Source organism: Prorops nasuta, unplaced genomic scaffold, assembly GCF_024137725.1.
Source record: "Prorops nasuta isolate Cenicafe-Biocafe unplaced genomic scaffold, Cenicafe_Pnas_1.2 PNAS00004, whole genome shotgun sequence".
NCBI classification, from domain to species: domain Eukaryota; kingdom Metazoa; phylum Arthropoda; class Insecta; order Hymenoptera; family Bethylidae; genus Prorops; species Prorops nasuta.
In genome coordinates this window covers 414,812-432,997 of record NW_027116801.1, presented here as the reverse complement: position 1 = coordinate 432,997, position 18,186 = coordinate 414,812, and the positions used below count along the sequence as shown (strand labels likewise).

Here is an 18,186-nt window from a genome sequence, read left to right as displayed (position 1 = left end):
TAACACGACATTGCGCACAACTTGTGTTTAATTGTTTTATATGATTAAATTGGAAGGTTGGATGCGAGGAAATTGTCCATTTTGGATTCGTTTGATTCAATAAACCATTAGTATAGGAGTTAGTTTTAAGGCAATATCGCTCAAGACCGTGAACTCTGATCGAAAATGATGATAGTTAAGAGTGATGCGAGTGCATGTCGTGATAATGGTGCAAAGCACAAGTTCGATGACCTCAATTATTACGTCGATTGGTTAAAAGGAGGCGCGATGGATGTGTGTGTGTGTGTGTGGAAGGGGGGTTGGAGGGATCGTGAATATCAGGAGGAATCCTTGGGTGAGGTATATAGTAGTAGGTGCGCCAAGGACTTTGCCTATTCGCCATTGATCCTACCTTACTTTACTCCCTACCACTTGCCTGAAATTGCAGCTTTCCACTAATGTCCAATTTGTCATTTCCTTCTTTTATATTCAATCGAATCTTCCTCTCCTTTTCCCATTAACAAATAAAATTCTTTGTTGTCCCTAATAGCCTAATGCACAAATGTACACTAGTATAGCTATATATAGGGTGAGGCAGTTAACACACCCCGGACCATAAAAGCACTGATGCGTAAGAAAAGGTTTATCCGTAGTTAAAAACAACAGAGTGATATCAAGCTCGTTTAATTATATTTACATTGAAAAATGTTTAATTTTAATAAAGATTTATATTATACAGTGTTGTGTACGATATATCTATGCACAGATAACGTATCTTTACGTTTTATTAATCCGAAACGTTTCAATTGTCTCACGCTATATACATATATGTATATATATATATATATATACTACTAACCGATGACTTTGAAGAACCTCCAACGAGTGAATGTTCTCTCTCTCTCTCTCTCTTTTGTTTTTCATTACCAATATTGAGATTTCTCTCTTCTGCGGTTCCCCATTGTTGGTATACATGTATAGCGTTAGGCGAGGAAAGCCAGTTTGCGTTTCATTGATCTATTTAGAGCAACAAGGCGAAACATGAGACTACTTAAGTGGAACGACGACGCATGATACGTAGCTATATGGTACAGGCTTATTCACGGTCAAGCCAAGTCACCCGATACGAAAGAAAAAGCATTTTACAACGGGTCGGGGCTATTGAGATTATTCCGCCTCGAGCCGTCCGTCTCTCCGCGCGCGCGCGGCCTTTTTTCACTCTCCAGGCGGTCTAGTGGCACGGTCACGTGACTCCCCGCGGCCGGAAGCGAGGTTTTTAAGCTTCGGCCTAAATCACGGCTAAGCAGCTTCACGGTTATGAAAATATTTCGCGACACGCTTACCACCGACCAACCCCGTACGGACTCTTCGGGCTGATAACGGTGCTATGCATTTTTTTTACCTTCGTTTCAGTCCCGCGTCAGCAGAATTCAACCAACGATATGCAAACGACATTCGGCGTAATCGCGTCTCTACCGCCACCAGCGAGATACGACGCAAAGTTTTACCGAATTTCCCTATCCGCAAATGAAACTTGTTATACGATTCCTGTCCTGCGTGACCCAGAGCTCCATTATATACAGGGTGCTTCGTAATTCACCCTATTTCCCCACCACTCCCTCTTTCGCTAGTAAACGCCCACTTTTTAACTTTTTCACCGTAACACCCTGTACCGCGTTTCAACGCTGATTCTCAGGATTTCAACTTATTTCACGACTTGTATTTAATTTATAATTGGATGTATTTCTTTCGGCGCACGTGGTATTGTTTGGGCTTTGTACAGGGCGTTTCAAAGGTAATTACGTAGTGTATATATATATATATATATATATATACTCCGTGTCCGGTTAACGAGGGAGTCGCGTAACAAGCTCTCCGGCTCATGAAAACTCTTGGAGTGAAAAAAGAAAAGTCCCGTTTCCCACGGGCACCGCGGAAACGGTGCGCGCGATCCATGATTCATGTCGAACCATTGGTCAAACGCGGCAAGGCGAACTTGGAGAAGAACCAGTTGCAACGGAGTGAGACGAAAAAACGAGCCGAGGGAAAAACGTGGGCTGAAAACCTGCGGTCTGATTAGAACCGGAAGAGACACACTCGGAAAATGGCCGGGAAAATAGCTCGAATCGCCAAATTGGAATGAAAATCGTAAGAAATATATATATATAGTTTATCATCTTTACAATTACTGTCATGTTCAATACGAATACATTTTAAAGACAAGGAATCTTGCAACATTCACTCTAAAGATTTTCGTACCAAACTTTTGTATATTAAACCTTGATACAATCGTTAACATAAATTTGGTGGTGGAGGTTAGAGTCAAAGGAAGAGGTAAAAATTATAATTAGGTATTTTAATAAAAAACTTGGATTTGAAATGTGCAGAGAGCGGACAAGAGCTTTCAGTCCGCGAATAATTAAGTGGCGCTTTATAGGTGAAAGACGAATTAAGTTATGAATCGTCCATTATGAATTTTTGAGTGTCAGGTCGTTGACCTGTCATTTGAGAATTTGCAGCGCGCAAATCTAATGATAATTGCCCGTGATTAAACGGGAAATCATTTCCTGTCACGATTCGGCTTGTGACGTTAGGAATGGGGAAAAAAAGGCAAGGTAGATTGATCCGTAGCATTGTGCAGCGTCGTGGATGGTTGGGATGTTGAAATGTGCTCTCTCTGTGTGGACGTGCAGTAGTAGGAGGAGGAAAGTCGGAGAGGGGAGGGGGGGGGGGGGGGAGTTGTAAATCGTGCGGCCCTGTAGCCGTGACCCGAACGCCCACTTTGGTACACCTCTCCCTCCTCTCCTCTCTTCGCAGCATATCGTCTTTTACTTACTCCCATGCACGAGAATCCCGAGTTATGTACCAATGCAGACTCTGCATATAGGTACAAGGGAGCACCAACACCAACATACACGACGATCCAGTACTCTGATCCATCCGTGGGGCTAACCATAGGTGTGTTGTTCCGATGCTCTCTCACTAATACTCAAACTTTTACGCGAGTGTCACTGCACTCACCAACACAAGGATTCCCCCTGCAAGCTGCACGAATATACATATACGCGCGCGATACTCGAAACACCAAGGCGAAAACTTGATAAACACAGAGCCAATACAGTTCTCGCTAAAACCCCGTACAAACACTGACACGAGCCCCGGTTGGCTGGTTTAACTTACAGGCGCGTACGGAAGGCACACTTGTTCGCTAGAATCTGAATATAGCCAATACAAAGGAGCTCGCCTTGTTCCCCAGACAAAAACAAACATTTCCGCGTAGTTGAAATCAACGCGGTAGCTATAAAAAACACTTTCGCGTGTGTACATTTTTTCCTTGTATTTCTGGATACCCTGGCAGCGTCTTTCTGGAGTAGAAAACAAACACTGCTCTCCGTACTCTTCCTACTACTTCAAACAGTACAGTATTTATATTTTTATGTTGCGGCGAGGCGTGTGTAGAGTGAGAGTAAAAGTGTGTTGGTTCCCAGTACGTAGCTCGAGTTTCTATGGGATATGTTGTGTTTACTGCGGAAGAGTCATCGCTGTGTGTTCTCTTCTTGCTATGACGTATACATATATATATATATATATACGTTGCACAGATAAAGAGAGAGAGAGAGAGAGATATGTAGAAATACGGTTTCAGATGCGAAATGAAGGCTGAGTTGGAGGATACGACTCGTAAAAGAAATTCCCGACGAATCGTCAACAACGTATTCGTCTGAACCCTGATAATATCGCGATACCCAGGCAAGCAAGCTTTTCCTCGTTTCTTCGTAAAAGAAACGCTAAAGAAGCAGCCGGCAGGAAATTTTTCCATACAACTCCCAAGAATTCTCAAACTTGCGCTGCTTCGATCATTATTGGCAGCTGGAAAATTTCTCCATTCTTCCCAAGAAAATTCTAACGTCGATGGGAACTGCCAAGTTTTTCCTCCAGCGATTTGACTCTTGAAATTTAAAGCGAATTGATTTATCTGGGTCAGCGTTAGCGTCCTTCTCTCCACGAGCCACCAGTCGCGACGCGGGAGCAGGTCAGCTGTCGAACGTTGAGATTTCCATCCAACTACCTCCCCCTCTCCCTACGCACAATTTCACATTTCACTATTTTTTCCCACCGAATTGTGAAATGCGTTGAGAATCGTAAGGTAGAATTTTTACGAGCCAAAGGAGCCTCCTTTTTTACTATGCAGTAAAGTTTAGCGATTATTAATATTATATCGCGCAGTATCTGAAAAATATTAAATTTTATCGCGAGTAGAATTTTTGCTGGAATAAGTGACGTCAGCGAGTGGCACTGGTTCTCAATCGAGACTATGGTTCTTTCATAAAGAGCTCACAGCGTGGTATACTTAGAAGGTTGGTTGGAGAATTGTTCAACTCGGATCTACTCCTTTTTTGCAAGAAATCTGGAATGTTTAAATGCAAGTTAGATCGAGGTAAAAGTTGCGCGTTGACCCCTGGGGAGTGATGGTGGGTAATGAGAGACTTCTGGAGAGAGAGAGAGGGAGGGGGGGGGGGGGGTACTGATAACCTGTTGTGTAATTGACCAGCCGGCATGAGTCAGGAAGGAGCATGAGAATCTTACAAAAGAACACTTTCATCTCGGAGGATTCTGTGATAGGAAGCCGTAATTGATAGAGAGCCGAGCAGTCAGCTTCGATAAGGTTATATTTCCTTTTACGTTTCCTTCGCCTTCGCTCTCCATGCCCTCGTTGCTGTGCGATTGGCTCTCCTCGATTCGACGAGCGAAAAAATTCCTTTATCCTCCAAACTATAAAAACCTATATAGCTCTGATATAATATTACAGGATCCAGCAGGAGATATATATCCAACTCTAACCTAACACGGCAGACTTGTCCTATCCTACCGGGATATATATATATATAATACATATAGGTAAATAATGCTCGCTGCTCTCTTCGTTATAGAAACGTTAAAGGAGCAGCGAGTTACCTGTTGAGGAGAGTCGAGTCGGGGATTCCGTAAAAGGCAAAGTGGAAAGTGGCCGTTAAAGAAAGAGTCGAGTCGAGTCGTTCCGAAACGTGGATTAGTCGACTATTAATGGTACTTTGCGAAACGTGCGAATTCGCACTCACTCGACTTATTCTGCCCGAGCTGTTAATCGTCGATACATGACGAAACTCGAAAGATCATTGGTATCCCAGAAGTTGTAACACCCAACAAAGGTCATTGGCTCGGTTGACCTCTAGAGGTATAAAGAGAGAGAGAGAGAGAGAATGGGAGGGGATACGCAGGATTAATAAGCAAACTCGAAATTAGCACACAAGCTTGTGAGATCCAATTAAGCAAATCCAATCTAATTACGCATAAAATAGCGTCTACGCAAATAAATCCAGCGGAGATCCGATTATGAATTGAATGCTTGATGAGGAAGTGAATTTTCCTGGAGGTTCAACATTCCACTGTTCTCTGTACAACACGTATAGACACGCATACATGTAGCAAAGTACACGTTTCACATTAACAGTGCTGCTATGGGCTTTGCCTTGACAGTCGATGTAAAATAATTATCCGACGCGCGCGATATTCTCGTTTTAATTAGCCCAGAGACACAGAGAGAAGAAGGAAGCTGGGCTCTCTCGTGTGTGCGCGCGCGCGCGCGTTCAGATGGCATGCAATAATATTCCATATCGTTCTATTAATCTGGGAATCGAGTCGCAGGTATACCAACCTATAGAGAAGACCGATAAATTTGCGCGTCTGGCGAAATTTTTGACGCTGTCAATTATAACGTCAGCTATTAGACTGTTCGGAGAATACGCGATTCAGCGGGTCGCTAAAGTTCAATGACCCCAGCTTGCATTGGTGCGGTTTGGCATTGCGCGGCGCGGCTCTTTCCCTATCTCCTCCACAGCTGTTAATTCAGTTTGGGGAGTCCGCGAGAAGGAGCGCGCGCGATGTACAGTCGGGGGGGGGGGGGGGTTCCACCACTTGTACGGGCTAGAGGCTACAGGCTGCAGCGGAAAGTGCTTGTTTTCATATTAATTTCCCCCCTGGAATTGGCCTCCGCCCACTTTGAGTTTCAGCAACCGCTCTCCGCTCTTCGTTGCTCCTTTGAACGCTTCCCCGACGACGCTAATAAATGCATTTAATGCGCTCGGATCTTGAAATAATAGCTGCCCTCTTATATGCGGCTTCGTTTTCAACAAACCTCGCCTCGTCTAACGGGAAATGTAATCATCGTAACTTTAACGAGATTCTTCGCTTTATATACACATATAGATATATGTATATTGTAGCGTGTGTTGTCAGTATATTATTTTACAGTCGAATACTCACCTCAGTTAAATTTCGAGCACCGCGAAACGCAAAGTTTTGGCTATCGGAAGCAGAAGAATGATACTTTTGTGGCCTTTTTCTAAAGATTTCAAGTTTTTGTAGCTTGGCGGTATAAGACGCGTTAGGATCTCGTTAGAGTCGAGTAACTTCGAAGCATGGTGTGACCGTAACGGTATTACACGGATTGTTTAAGCGAGCTAGTATTCTTTTCTTTATCCTGACTTATTTATCGCGTTTTGGATGACGAGCAACGAGTTCAAGGGTAAACCAGTCTTATGAGTGACCTGTGACGTAGAGAGACTGTAAAGATTTCCTATATGAAAGCTGTATTACTTCCAGTTGGATGCTCGCGTCGTAAATCCACCAGGCGTCCCTTTTCATACGAAAAAGCTATAGATTATGCCTACTGATGGGATGGAGGTTTTTTATCGAATTATTAGACAAAACTTTTTAGACATGCTGTGGTTCGTTGTTGCGGTAAATCGAGTCGGATAATTGTCGACAGAAAAATGCAGTAAAACGATAGGATTGAGGTTGAATTTCTCAGAGTTCGTACAAGATGGCAGTTGCAGGTATATACAATTTCGTCGAGAGAGTAATAGTGTGTCGATTGGCTTTGAACAACAATAGGGAAATGCATTGCAGTGAATGTTCACCATATTGGAGAAGCGTATAGATATCTTTTTTTATTTAGAATTATGAGAGAACTAATTTTGCGATTATCTATATATATGGCTCGTATTGCTGTGGTAAATCGAGTTGGACTGTAATCATTCATATAAAAGTGAAAGTCTCTCTCGATAGGATCCAAGTTGAAATTCTGAGAGTTGGTATATGGGTGACAGTTGGTAATTCCGTTAAGAGAGCAATTGTGCGGCGATCGGGTTGGAACAACAGCAAGGAAATGTATTCGAGTCAAAGGGAAGCATTGGGGAAGTGTTCGACGGGTCCTGCGGCATTCTAGCTTGCCACAGTGAGCGCTGGAGAACCTTCTGTTAACTTGCCATCCGTGCATTGCATAGATAGAATCCAGAAGCATCTCGAATAAATACCACAAAGCACTCCCAGGCCCTCTGTACTCACCGTGAACAAGACGATAACGCGCTCCACTTACGCAAACTGCCAGGATTACAACGTCCTGCCACAATAAATCCTTTCTCCAAGGAATATCTTCATGTACCAAAACACCCGCACTCACCTCTGGAAATCCCCGAAACTTTCCAAACTTTATTATTATCCAATTTTTCAATCCACTCATTTGCTCTTATCTGAAAATTCGATGATTAATACTTCATTATATATATATATATATATATATATATATATATAGATAGCGACGAAACTTTATCGGAACACCCTGATGTTGTAACTCTTCCTTTTCCAAGGTTCCACATAAATATTTACAAATAAATCTTAAACTTTGAATGTCCAATAATTGAACATTTTTCGTTATTATTCCATAGTTATTTAATAATATTAGTGTTCATTGGAATTGCAAAGTTTGTGTTGGAAAAATTCTAGCGAATGTTGGAATTTTTCTTTGAAAGAGATAAAAATGAAGATGTGTGTGTGTGTGTGTGTGTGTGATATTTGGGGCGAGGCTTACCGAGTACTTTGAAAGGCTTTTCGATGGGGTATCAAGTTGAAACGTGAGACTCGTCTTATAACAGCTGGACTTTACCTAACAGAAGCTGAGCAGCAGCCAAATATTTATGAGCCAAATCAAGCGAGGTCACGTATCGAGGGTTACTTGCGCCAGGGGACGCATGATTGGCTTCAATTTTCAGTCTTCCCCTTTTTCACGAGCCCTTGGCCGAAAGGTAATAATCGCAGCTTCGAATGTTTTCTGATATCTTCGCTGTATAAACAATTCTTTACTGCGCGCTCTTTCTTTTTACGGTGAAAGTTTAGGTTTTCTTTAAAAAGGTTTTAATGAAACTTGTCGAAGGAAGAAAGATGATGAGTCGGAGAGGAGGGTAAGAGAGGGGAAAAGTTGTCCTATTAAAACGAAGCCAGGTGTTGCGAGAAAACAAAAGGTTCATCTTGGTAATTTCTATAGCAACCTGGAAAGTGACTTCAAACCGTTACCATTTCCGCTATGTTAACCGCGAAAGAAAGAACCTTTAACGCTTCTATGGGATTCGGTCTAGAAGAAAAATGAAAAAAAAAAAAAAAGACAAAAAGAAAAAACTAAAAATTATTCATCACTACCAAGAAAAACTCTATTTTCAGGATATCCACCAGGCAAGTTTTATTTCTGTTCCAAGCTATGGTTCTAATCCTACCATAATACTCACTCTCTAAATTTTAAGGATTTTAAAAAATTTATTCACAATTTTCGGTTTTAATTAAAAATAAGTAATTATTATTACCACGCACACATTACTATATACGCTTTAGAATTTACACTATTTACAAGCAAGTGTGATTTTATGGCATTAACTATACTTCGCATATAGCCCAGATTTTAACACGATTCTACACTCTAGACGATAAAGATTTTAACTTAAATTTATTCCAAAGCATTATTCCAGTGATTCTACAACCTATTCGAAATATTCGTTCGTTTCATTTCACCCCCTTACGTTATTCCCTTTGCTTTGCGATTTATCGTTATTTAAAAAAGGGCAGGAATTCCTTATCACTCGATAAATCTCACTCAATAGGGCTAAAATAATAGCACGCGAGTCAAGAGATACCCTTACGAAGATATAATTTACAAAAACATATCGTACTATCAATGATATTGCATTTTTCCCTAAATAAATCATTAGAGAATCGAAACCTGCGAGGCATTCGGGAACGAATAAGTCAAAAATATATTGTTAAACCGCACGCGTGCAACTGTCGTTACATATTTTCAAACCGTGAGAAGAATAAATCCAAATATTGCAATTCTCAACAGGTATGCATTTTATCCCTCTGTAGCCACATCTTCGTCCATAATTCCCACTAATTTTTCACAATATCCACAGAATTTTTGCAAAATTATTGCAAATCTTTGCGAGAAAAGTTTGCATTTGAATTAAACAAATGCACAAACTACATATATATATATATTAGTTAGAGAATAATGAAAAATGAATAATGGATCGTTATGACAGTTTGATATGTTTTTGTTGAAAATTTATGCGGGAAGAGAGGATTTGGTTATTTAACGAGAGAATCCGTAATTTGTAGCTCCATCCTGAGGGTGAGTATCGAGGTTTCATTTATCGTCCCGTCTACGTACGCCCGGTGGAACAATTTCAATTTACGATCGATCAAACTTTACGACACTTTTGCGATTCTTGGATAGGACAGGAGAGAGGGATAAATACGCTTGCAGCCTCGCATCTTTGAAAGGGAAAGAGAGCTAGGACATGTCGTGCAATTTGTTGTTAACCGTATATACGAACAAACGTCTAGAATCATTTGTACATGGGTATATAGGTTTTTGATACGCAACAACAAGTTTATACGTGAGGAAGAAAAATAGCCCTCCTCTCTACCCAAGCCCTCCCCGTGGTGAATACGCGAATAGTTCCCAAATTACTTCACCAATGTATGATTGTATTTTGAACGGGAACACCATTGTTCATCCCCGAGTGGTTTTAGCCAAAAGCAAACATTCGCAGTTATCGAATTCCCAGCAGACGCAATAACGAATGGATCTAATTACGCGAACACCTTGGATCCCCTTAAACTACCCCCCCCCCCCCCCCCCAAAGCACCAAAATGCTCCGAAACCCCCGGAAAAGCGTTTCCTCCGCAAAACCACCAACTCTCGTACAATTATTATTATATGTAATTGATATTTAATTGCAATTTGAAGGTATATATAATAAATATTGGAAGACTTTGTTAGGGGTGGATTTTTGAGGGTTTATATTTAGGGTGCGGAAAATATTGGCCAATTCCCATCAGGGAGAGAGTATATCCCGAACGGACCAGCTTAATCCATTAATTAGAGTCGTAATCTTGGAATCAGTTTGTTGCCCGAGGCTGTCTGTGAAAATTCCCCAGCTGCTTCGGGGTTGTCCATCGGTGAGCGAGGCTGAGGAGACGAGGGAGGGCTCTGGCTGGATCGACCAACAGTTTGCTCACTTCTCCATTTTAAATTAAATCGAATCTCCCTGCTATAACCACTCGACAACCTTTCACCCACTTTAATTCACTCGCGAAAATTATCAGCTAAATATATTCTTTCCTCGTTCAATCTTTTTTCGTTTTTCGCATCAGGAAAATCATATCCATGTCAAATATTTCCCTCTTAACGAACTCTCTCTCTCTCTCTCTCTCTGCTATCTTTCATCCCCATCAGGACTTTTACATCGATGCTTTTCACGATTGACAGCTTTCCTCGCTCGGAGCCACGCTTTATTTACGCTGATTTGTTTTTAATTGAAAAATGCGAGCGTTGAATCGAACGTTGAACATAATATTGCTATTGATATGATTTGCGATATATAGAGCTATAGCGAGCCAGACGTGGATTCGTGCCCTACCTGTTTCCGTTTACGCGGGCCAATTTCCGACTGTCGGATTAATTTCTAATCAAGCGCGCGTTCTCCTCTCTCTCTCTCTCTCCCTCTCCCTCTCTCTTCACACAGCCTGCGGCCTTTCCTATTATATTACCAAAAATACCCCAGTCCTTCCTACCTCTGCTTCTTAATCGCCAGACAGTCTCATTAGTTTTTTCTCCAAAATAACCACCGATTAAACCAACAAATATCCCTCGACTCATTGTAAAGTTTTTACATTATCTTATTGCGTGTATGTCTCACACATACATGCACACACACTAAACAAATATCCCTATCATAATAATATTTAGTAGAATTTATTAAGATTATTTTATTGCAATACTTGCTTGATATTATGAATGATTCGATAAAATAAAGCAACGTTTATCGTGTATATGGACTGCTTTGATTAATGTTAAACAATTTATTCGCACAACTAATTACGTTTAATGCTCGGTACAGTTTCATACTTCACCTACAAATTAAAATTAATTAAACGATAATTATTATAATCATATTGCTGCATGGTTCTGATTAAATTTTATCAATGAAAATACAGTAAACGTTATAATTTGTTAATTCTATATATATATAAAAGTAATTGTTGGTTTTGAGTTTAATAACATCTATAAGAGAAATGGTTTCGATAAATATATCAATAGGTATTGCGTCCTTTTGTTCATCGAGTGCAACATAATTTAGGCTCAGTAATGAATAGACCTTTAGGGCTGATGAGACGTATAAAGGGAGGGAAAGGGTGGTAGTGCGAGGGATTATTGATGACGTGTCGTGGCAAAAGAAAAGAAGATTAGCATAGTTGTAAGGTGGATGAGGAATTTTGCCGGACTAGTCGGAGGTATAAATTGTGGCTCTCACACAGTTGCACGGACCGCATGTGCCGAAATGCTCGCAGAGGGTGAAAACTTAACACGTGTAGTTCTGTGCTCCTATTTACCGGTTACACCCCTTATCTATTTGTCAATCCTCCTGTTGGCGCGCTGCCTTTTCGTAGCGCAGCTTATTACCATCCCTAACGAGTTACGCTCGACCCAACCGGATGTACAAACTGCAATTTCGCGGAAACCATCTTGTAATTAACTTTCACTCCCTTTAATGAAGCTCGTGCCATCGTCCTCTAATTTCACTCCCATCTTTTTATAAACGTTCTTCTATGTTTGTCCAGTTAATCAGCTAATGTAACTGGAATCACTATTTCATTAACCCCCTCCTAATTCTTTACATTCGACGAGGATTATCAATTTCGGAATTTATAAAAATTTATTTATTACACGTGGTGAATCGTAACATACAGTGATTAATCTCAAGTCTTATTGAGCTGTTTCAAGCAAAATAATCCAATATTTCATTATAGTATACAGACAGAAACTAAGGTGTCGTCGTTAAATTGAAGCATGCAAATGGCGAAGCGCGAAGGAAGCCATTAATAAATAGAGGACTTTGAACCGTGAAGTAACAGGTAGTTATGCGTTAATCCACGCGATTGCACGATTCACCTGCTTTATCAACCTTGTTTCATGAAAATCTTAAGAAGATGATATGTGCCGGAGTAAGCGAAGCGTGAAATTAAGAATCAAAGACACGCAACCCGATGCTCCCTCCTCAATTTCTTTGCTTTTTTAACGCCAGAGCTACAATTTATCGCACGATCGTTTAAAACTTTCCACGTTTCTTCGCGTAAATCCTGTGGAAACCATTAAAGTATCCGTATATATGAATTATTTTTTATCCCCATCTTTCTGTTCGAACGATGAAAATCCTTTGAAAATGGAATCTTCCATAGCAGATGCGATAAGGTTTTATAGATTTAGGAATTCATTGGAGATCCACCAACGTGTTTCGTCGAGTGCAGCTCTTGGAATGTGCAATGTACGTCGAGGGGGATAATCCTGGACAAGGACGAATCTTCCGGTGGTATTTCAGTGGATGTTGGAAATTTAGCCGGTAAACGAGGGAGAACTTGGTTTATGGGTGGTCTCTCTCTTTCTTTATATATATATATATATATATATATATATATAGTAACAAACTCCCCGAGCGTGAAAAGGTTGCGGTCTGCAGTCTGGCAAAAGAGATTGGCGAGGTCATGTTCGAGTGGATCGTTGTGGTACATAGACACTGGGATTTGCAGGGATGAATATTAGCAAAACCGATGAGGGCATTGGGGAAGGGTTAGACCAAAGGCATATATATAAAGCTAGGCAACATTGTGGTGCATTACTGCTGGTGGTAGAAAAAGTTATTCACCCCGGATCGATCTGGTCGATTGTCGAAGCCATGAAAGCTCGTAAGTAGCTAATTGGCCTGCGTGGGATTGGTCGAGTTCTCTCGAGGGACCAATAACAGATAATTAATACGCGCCATGCCGTGCATTAATCAAAACCGGAAGTGCCTCGGCCCTTATCGGAGGAGCCTTTCTTTTCTCCATGGATCGGCGTCACTAACGAGTAGTTACCCTGCACAGTCACCGATCCTACATAATCCTTTATTGCGAAAACCAACCTCTTCGTCATTCCGCATCTCTGAAAGCAACCTATATATATATATATATATACCGGCTTAGTCAACTGGAAACAATAGCAGTCTCGTCTAATTCCTATCTCAAAGCATTCTTCCAATTCCCATATCCTCTGTTAAACTCCATCGAACCTCAATCGCCACATCCGTATCCCAACTAATGTCAAGGTTAAGCTTCATCCGTTTCAACCTTTTAATTCCTTTCTGCTGTATTTTCCATGGAGAAACCAGTGGATCGATCGACAAACGGTCGAGAATTATTTCAAAGCCTCTTTCGGATTTTAACAATCGAGCGAGATTACAGGTGGTTACGTATCGAGAGAGCTCAGATATGGTAGTGCTTCGGTATTGGGTAATTTAAAAAAAAATTCACTTATTATACATATAACTGTCTTTTAAGCAAAGTTTCATCATGATATACCCAATTTCTATTTCCGATGAATCGCTCTTGACTTTTGGATACTGGAAGATTACAATTGACGAGGGGTGCTCTACAATTATTCATTCCCCCGAGTCTCTTGGCCTTTCCAATCAGGATCCTTTGATCAAGGATGCTCTTCTCCTTCGATGTACGAGCCTTCCTTCGAAGAAGGATTCCTGCCTTCTTTATCCAAGCTTCCATTCTACTCGGGGACAATGACCTTTGCAAGAAATATTGAAACTCCCCCCCTCCCCTCCTTTTCCCTGTTTTGAAAAACCTTCTTTTCCATTGTGTCCTGCAGTAGATATCGTCGCGAAATAGAAATTCAAGCTCGTCCTTGGAATTTCAGAGTTATCAATAGAGCTTTGGGGAAGTTTACTTACTCTGGAGCAGGATTCCTCCAGCGCTGGGTTCCAGCTCGCGCCATCAGGCATCAACCGCCCGACCTGCAAGAGAAAAGTCAGATTAATCGAATTTGTCTAATGATCGGAAAAGAAACTATACAAATCTTTCTATGAAAACAGAAAGCTTCGCGTTGCAAATCTGTACTCTCGCTATACACCACCGAACCAACTTTCATCGACTTTTCCAACTTTTCCACACCCTATTTTCTTTAGACTCCGTTCGATTCAAGTTTTACCCAGCGAATCAAAACTTTGATTGCTATCGATTAGCATTTTCAGTTGTGCCATTATAAAATACTCCTCCGTAATGAAGCAGCTCCACTGGAATATTATAAAAACAATCGAGGATTTTTTTTAACAATATCGCTATTATCATACCGATAATTACGTTGTATAATACTGACCATTCGATACCAAACATGTTTGATTGAAGCAAACATCGTTTTAAATATTTCCACTTTGAAATATTTACTTACGACTGATGAAATTTAACGAAATGAATTAAAACTGACTCGGTGGAAATAATTGGTTGCGAATCGGTTATTTATTAAAACCAATAAATAAACCATTAATTGGCGCTGTTTAAATAAAGATTTATTCGAATGAAAGTATTTTCTTTTGTTTGTTTTTTTTTCAGTAGAATATATCAATGATAATATTCTACTTCTTGCGCGGAAAAAGCTTCAATGATAAAGCAGTTAAGATTAAAGGAGCAGTTTAACCAAACTGTGTGCTGTATTGATGAAAGAATACTTTTGGAATGAGATACTGAGAGAGAGAGAGAGAGAGAGAAGGGTGTTTTGTCCGTGGCTGGGATTAATATTTCGATCAATGGGATGTGCATTAGCGGGCTTGGAGAATGGAGTATTCGGGAGTAACCCTTTTGCAGCCGGACGTTTATATTATGTAAGCAGCGTGGCAGTGGCGTAACTCGAGCGAGCTCATGCATATCTCAGCAAAGTGGTGCCACTCCAGTCGTCGCACCCGCGTTACTTTCCCCCCGTTGAATCCCTTCAACTCTACTTGCCGGATGCCTCATCCCTCGCGCCTTCATAGATGTGCCCTCCCCCCCCCCCCCCTCTCTCTCTCTCTCTCTCTCTCTCTCTCTTTTAAGACCTTTATTTCTTTTCAGTCTCTCTTTCTGCACAACCCTCTCTCTCTTTCTTCATCTATCTATCCATTTATCTGCCTCTCTGACTCTCTCTGTCGGCCTCTTCCCACCCCTTGCACATTTCAACCCCAAACTTCACCCCCTCCCCCCCCTCGCTACTTTTTGCGTGCCCGACCTCCCATTCCCGGGGGCAAAACGCTTTTTCCACAATCCACCCCAAACCCCTACTCTCTCTCTCTCTCTCTCTCTCTCTCTCTCTCTCTCTCTCTCTCTCTCTCTCTCTCTCTCTCTCCTTGTTTTCAAAGTCCTCCTACACCCCTCACCCCCACACCAAGCCCCTAGCACCAGTCTAACAGGGCCGTAACGATTCACGACCGGAAAAGCACGCGGGTTTGCACGGGAAAAACCGGAGGCTCCGATTGTACCCAGCATGCACGCACTCGCCAAATGCGTATATAAATCGTCAATTTTCATCTCCGCGCTATATCTCCTTTTTTTTTCAACAGAGTCTAACAAAACCCTTTTATTTATAGTATACGCTCCTCCCTCGATGTTTATATTATCTCGTCGGAGGAATCAACGTATTTATTGCAAACAGATTTGTTTCAATCGTGCTATATAAATATATAGATTTTCATTTAACTTTAAACGAATTCATTTTAATTCGATTGCTTTATAATTGCTTCAAGTATTTGTTAATAGCGAATCGCAGTGTTTCGGATTAATTCGTGCAATTATTTACACAGTGTAGCATTTTAGTGGCAATGATCAGAGATTAGTAGGAAATCTTTTTTTTTTGGGAACGAACATGGATTTGATTGGCAACGCTCACAATTAGACATTAGTTTATTCGTCCATGGAGCTCGTTATCGGGTGCAAAACCTAGGAATGTTTGCGATTATGAGCTTGTTTAGCACACTCTCGAATAATAACACACGTAATTCTGAATATTCATGATTAAATTGGCGCCAGCCCTCGTTAATTCCGAATCGAATAATGTAACTGCAGCATTGTAAAAGGCAACCAAAAATAACTCTTACGTTATTTTTGTCTCAAGACTAGAATGACAATGACCAATTAATAGATAATAATTTTTAATTATATACAAATACGCAAAATTTGGTTGTTAGATTCAGTTTCGACACTACGCATTATGCAATTTAGCCGAGAATTTTAAATCAACCTGTAGAGTTTGGTACAGTGCATGTTGATTTTGAACAAACCTGTACAGCTGGCTATATCCTCGTTTGAAACTTATGAACGAAGTTGTATATAGTCAGGTATACACCGTTGGCTTTTAATCAGCTAACGCAACTGCATAGACGGTTACATCGTTGCGTTTAAAGTTATGAATGCACCTATAGTTGGCTATATCGTTGTATTTGACGGTGCTAAAGCCACTGTAATTACTTATGGCTATATATGTGCATGTGTGTATACGTATATCGGTGTATTCCAGAGAAGCGGTGACATCTGGGCGAGCGATTAGCGAGAGTTTTGGTCCTGGCGTGGCCCAGGAAGCGAGTAAATCGATCGGGGGGTCGTGGCAACTGGCACGCGATGCACAAGATTTACGTAGACTGTGCGGGGCATGTGCTCGTGTGCTCCGTTGGCATTCCAGGTTAGCGCCTGTCGTCATCACAGGTGCTGCTCTTGCTCTTGCACCACGTCAGGTCACCGCGGAATGGACGGAAACTCGCGAAACACCCCCACCAACCAACCACCCGATTCTCCAGAATGGCACCGGAATAATACCGGATTGCCCGTTTATGAGGTTTTTTTCGCCAACGCAGCTCCAACCATCTACCCCAATTCCACCGAACCTCTAAAACAACTCATTTCGTTACAATTTTCACCGCAAATCAATTATTTAATACTGCAGTATAACTTTTTAAAAAGAGCATTTTCTTTTAACTATATAGATTATAATAAATAATAAACCAGTATAAAAATTTACTAAAATTTGCATTAGTGATTGAATCTGAAGAATTAACATTGAAATCCAATGAATTTTGACATGTTATTGAGATAAATTATTATTTGTTCGAGGTGTAGGAGAACTATAATAGATATGTGTTTCTATATCGTATATATATATATATATATAGAATAGTGCTTTATTTTCAGGTTCATTCTGTTCTCACGTTCAGCTTCTCCACCCGTTTCTCATCTCGAGTATACTTTTTTAGGTTATTTTTTTGCAGAATGAATCTTCCCTTCAGTCGTCAGCCCTATCTCGTGGTTCTTCCGTACTTTAACCCGGCGTTTCACTCGTTCTACCGTCTTTTCCTCGTTGATCCTCCGTATCTACGTCCCCTGCCACCCCTCGTGTTTCGCCAGTGGCTATTCAACAACGTGATTGCGAGCTGCATATTTTACGAGGGTAGCCTGGAACGTGCCTGTGTCCATCCATCCACGTTTGTCCTCCTCCACTGGAACCAGCCAACAATCGACACCGTCCACCACCATTCAACCCCTCGATTCACCCCCCGTCCCAACCTCCTACGCAAAACTCCACACGTGATTGACCGACTTCCACTTCCGCTACAATAACTAAGGGACCTACCGCAACCAGAATTATCGTCTCGAGATGGAATACTAATTGTACATTAACGTCCCTCCCCCTCGGGAATCACCCTGTGGAACCCCGATATTCCTTCATTATCAACCATCTTTATTTTTCATAACCAATCAACTCGCTTCGTTAAGATATCCTCAAGATCTCGATACTCGTTAAGCGATATAACCTGGTATTACATATACTAGCTGCTGTTTTAGCGAACTGACACTCGGACAAAGTTTATGGGGTCATAAAGAAGGTGAAATGAAACGCGCGAGTTTTGTCTCGTGAATACTTTTTCTGCAATACCTACGTAATCTTCGTATGTACAAGAATGAACGCGTTCGACAAACGTGCATTTCTTTCTG

General features: G+C 41.1%; 1 protein-coding gene across 6 annotated transcripts in view; it reads right to left on the bottom strand.

Moving 5' to 3' along the window:
• LOC136772345 (uncharacterized) overlaps positions 1 to 18,186 on the bottom strand; it is a 140,579-nt gene that overhangs the window by 50,325 nt on the left and 72,068 nt on the right. For all 6 annotated transcript variants that reach the window (XM_066725255.1, XM_066725254.1, XM_066725259.1 and 3 more), the window contains one exon: positions 14,127 to 14,189. In XM_066725255.1, the coding sequence (XP_066581352.1) occupies positions 14,127 to 14,170 (44 nt within the window). In that variant the 5' untranslated portion in view covers positions 14,171 to 14,189. The remainder of the gene's footprint in view (positions 1 to 14,126; positions 14,190 to 18,186) is intronic.